The sequence below is a fragment of the Cantharellus anzutake genome (assembly GCF_015039405.1).
Source record: "Cantharellus anzutake strain C23 chromosome Unknown EI90scaffold_118, whole genome shotgun sequence".
Classification (NCBI taxonomy): Eukaryota; Fungi; Basidiomycota; class Agaricomycetes; order Cantharellales; family Hydnaceae; genus Cantharellus; species Cantharellus anzutake.
Genome location: NW_024067068.1, coordinates 207,122 through 211,180, shown reverse-complemented (window position 1 = coordinate 211,180; position 4,059 = coordinate 207,122). Strand labels below are relative to the sequence as shown.

Sequence of the window (4,059 nt, the reverse complement as noted above, 5' to 3'; positions counted from 1 at the left end):
AACTCATGTACATAAGGCTACTATGCCAGCTGGGCTAGCCCCCCAGCTTTGATATCGACTAGTTTCCTGGGGATACTCTTACGCTGCGAATAGACGCGCGGACTCTGACATCTGCTAACCTTGAACAGCACTTCCGGACGTGCCGCATATTTCTGCCCACACATCTGTGCATGTGCGCTCCAACAGACCTCTGCATCACCTCCGACCCCAACTCAGACAGAAACCAATCCATCTTCCATCCATCTTCTGACAGTGTTCCGACTCTGACAATATTCCTGACTCTGACAGATAGGAAAGTGAGCGAAGTGAGTGAACACCCATGTCATCGCATGGTGAGCACACATTTGAGAGCAAGGAGTGGAGATATTTGAGCTCATGGTTTGGACGCAAGATATTGTGTGCGATCCAATTATGATAGAAATGATTCTTGCTTAGTCCTCTGGAACATGAAGAATAAGTTTCGAGGATGGATATGCAAGGTTAAGTTAACGGACTGAGGAGAAGATTGTGCATCGGGTCAATGACAATCATATGGCAGAGGTCGAAATAAGGGAGTCTGGCAAGCTCGGACCAGTGATTAGAGTAAAGTTTTGCATGATCATCCCTGAGTTTCTTGTTTTGAAGTGAATGATAAACATCTCCCATGCGACGATGCTCAATGTTTGTTCTGAGTGGGAAAGCTGAATGCGAGGCAACATTAAAAGCAATTGCCAATGATCTAGATTTCCTTACCATCTTTTACAAGTGCTGACATTGTTTGCTTGTCATCCAGCTTCACAAAACATCATGTGCAGAAGTATGTATGGCTGTGGGATCCAAAACCTCCTAGCTTATGTGCAGCAGGCGCATCACAGACCACACAAACAAGGACCACTCTGATTCACCTTCCATTGGGATGCAGCGGCGTTTTCACCAGGATGCCAACCTCCCAAAGCTTTAACAGGTCGTTCACAATCAGTTGCATGTAACGCTGCAGTTGATCCGGATTGGGTTCCTTGGGCCCTGGGATGATGCCAGTGAGGAGCAGATTGGAAGTCTTATACCTGTTGGGGAGGATGGATTGAGTGGATCTCTGCATAGATAAGGACCTACTTAAATTTGGGCAGGAGATTTGCAATGCAAAATGAGATCAGGCCAGACAAATGTGAGGCCGATTGCATTGAATGTCGGTATGAGAACCTGGCATGCCAGGGGCTCTTGGATTATGCATAGACAGCAGCATCCTGGTGACTCACCACTCCACCATCATGAGTCCAATGTGCAGTTCATGGTTAGGGCCTGTCTCGTTGCCCAAACCGTTCCGGAAAAAGGGCTGCCCATCTGGATCTAAAATGGACCTTGGTACAGCACTGTCAAAAATGTCCTGGTAGAGGCCAGCTTCCGGACGTCGCCCAGGTAGTCTCCTCCACTTATCCAAGAGTGACTCCATCCCTGGTCGAGACAGAAGGTCATGGAGCTGCTCACTAAGTGATTTGAAGGCAAATCGCAACCTGGGCTGATGTGCCTTGCCTGTGGTCTTGCCAGAGCTCTCACTGAAGAGCAGAACTGTTTTATTGTTCTCTTGGCATTTTTGACACAGTTCAGGCACTGAGGAGAGTGCAGGGTAGACTTTGTGGCAGTCCAGGCAGACCAGGAGGATTTGAAAAGCTGGCTCAAGGGACATGTGGGAGTGGACAGTGCTCAGGGTCATAGCATGGATAAAGCTGTCATCCAGAGCGAATTGTGCAGCCAGCAGAATGAGATGGACGATGGAAAGAACAGCTCCGATGACTCGAAAAGAAACATGGTGATAGGAGTGGAGCCAGGCAGCCATGAGATATAAAATCCAAACAGCCACATGGGAGTGGCTAGCTGAATATGAGCACAGTGAAGCAGCATCATTCACCATCGGTGTGAATGGGTCCGGGATATTCTCCTCTATGTAGCCAGGATATTGTGCAGGGTAGATGAGGGGAATGTTGAGTGGTGTAGTCATGTCTGATAGTGCCACATTAGTAGGGCCATCATTAGCAGGGTACAGCGGTGATGGATGGGACAAGGACTCATCGCTGGAATGCCATTCTTCATCATTACTACTGTGTCTGCTAACTTCGTCATCACTCAAATCACCAGAATGTTGGCTGTTCCTGATGACATTGAACTGTGCAGCATTACCAGCCGTTGACTCTAATTCCTCCACTTTGTATCGCACAGGCTGCAGACATGCGACGATGTGTCAGGGCACAGCCCCTGACCCCACACACCCTCAGGTACCCTTCCCCCATTTTCTCCTATTTTTCCCTTCACTGTTCCACAATCCCGCATGCATGCAGACCCGTGGGAACGTTCTGGCCCAGAAACCATCACAGCCATGACCATGGGAACTTTCTGGGCGAGCAGCTCGCCCAGAATCTTCCCACGGGGGGGTGCCAATTATGGAAAGTCAGCAAAGAGCTGAAAACTGTATAGTTCTGACTCCCATTTGTAGCGGCTTCACAGGAGGTTGAGAAGGTTACCCTTCTTCTCAACTCATTTCCTGTGAAGGCTGGGGCTAGCCCCCTCAGTGAGTTTGAGGATCTCGGACTGGGACTGGACACCCCAGCAACTAGGAGGATCTCCCTGGCCCTGTCACGGAACGAGGGCTGGACCCTGACATGATGGGTGGGTCAGGGATATTCGGAATCCCCACATCTTCATCGTTAAATGCATCATCGCAATCTGCTGGTGCCAGTGGAATGCTGCCAGCTTGAGATTCCATTGGAAGTGATTCTTGTGACATCCCAAGAACTTCTCTGTTGTATCCCTTGTAGCTCTGACGCCTCATTTCATGCCCTTGATGCCTGTGCCAGGTTTTAAGTGGCAAATTCTCTCCCACTGGTCCACATTCAAGACAGTAGCACACCTGGCAGTGGCAATTAGTTCACTTGTATTAACCAGAGGACATCTTACCTTCATGGAACTCATGAGGCCCAGCCAATGACTTTTGTATTGCTTGGACGAGATAGACACACTGTCAGGGACGGTGCAGGAGAGGTGGGGGTAGTGGCCTGGGTGGCAGCGGAGTGATGGGAATGTATGGTGAGAGGCCCTCACTCAGGCTCGCGTCCCTGTCTGGCTTCTTAGGCTGAAGCAGTAATGATTGTTATTAGGATGGAAGGCTAAACTAAACTAAGCTAGAGTAAGGTACTTGCCTGAAGCAGTAATGAGAAGAAGGCTACTTCTTCAGTTCTGCTTCGGCTTGGTTTATATACAGGTGGGAACGGGTCACGTGGGGGGGTGCCACGTCAGCCCGGGTGGAGCTGGGCTATTGCAGATGGCTCTGCAGGTGATCCCGAGTGTCAGAGGAGAGAAGTACATGTGAGGATGCGCGGCGTATCCAGTGGCGCAGTACCCACACGGAGTACTCGGTGTTGGATGCATCCATGCTACATGGGTAAGAGGGGAGGTCGTCTGTATAAAGAAAGAAAGGAAGGAAGAAAGGGAAAGAGACAAAGGAGAAAGGGAAAGAGGGGCAATGGGAGGGTGCAGCGCAGAGTGGAGCAGCGTGCCCTGACATCACCCCCTCCTTAAGCCGCTTCGCCTCGAAGTGGCTAGGGGGTTTTCTCGCTCTCTGCCTGGGGCGTCTGGGTGTGCTCTGTGGAACTCTTCGATCCGGTCGTGTGCGTTGGCCAGGTTGTCGCAAGGGAGCCACTCATTTTCAGAGTTTGGCCAGCCCATGAACTTCACCAGATACCAGAGCTTCCTGCAGCACCAGCGGGAGTTGAGGACCTTCTCAACTTTGTACTCTTCTCCTCCATCTACGATTTCAGGGCCTGGGCAGGGGTCGGCAGGTCATTCAGCGATCCCATCTGGGCGGTAGGGCCGGACATTCATTACCGATACCACTGGGTGGACTCCCCTTTGTTGCACTGTGAGCTGGAGTTTGATGGCAGCGGGGGATACGACCTTGAGGATTTTGAAGGGGCTGGTCCATTTGTGGTCTAGCTTCTTGGTAGGGCGGTCCGTGGTGTAGTTTTGGGTCCTGGTTCACCCGCTCCATCTGTCCATCTGTCTGCAGGTGGTAAGGCGCCAAAGGGGTCA

General features: G+C 50.9%; 1 protein-coding gene across 1 annotated transcript; it reads right to left on the bottom strand.

Annotated features, from left to right (window-relative positions):
- Window positions 1–1,231: 1,231 nt before the first annotated feature.
- Window positions 1,232–2,358, bottom strand: EI90DRAFT_3021571 (uncharacterized protein; the record flags this gene model as incomplete). The annotated part of the gene is made up of 2 exons (XM_039057676.1): window positions 1,232–2,178; window positions 2,244–2,358. The coding sequence occupies 2 exons, from the start codon at window positions 2,356–2,358 to the stop codon at window positions 1,232–1,234; spliced, it is 1,062 nt and encodes a 353-aa protein (XP_038909162.1).
- Between the last annotated feature and the right edge of the window lie 1,701 nt (window positions 2,359–4,059).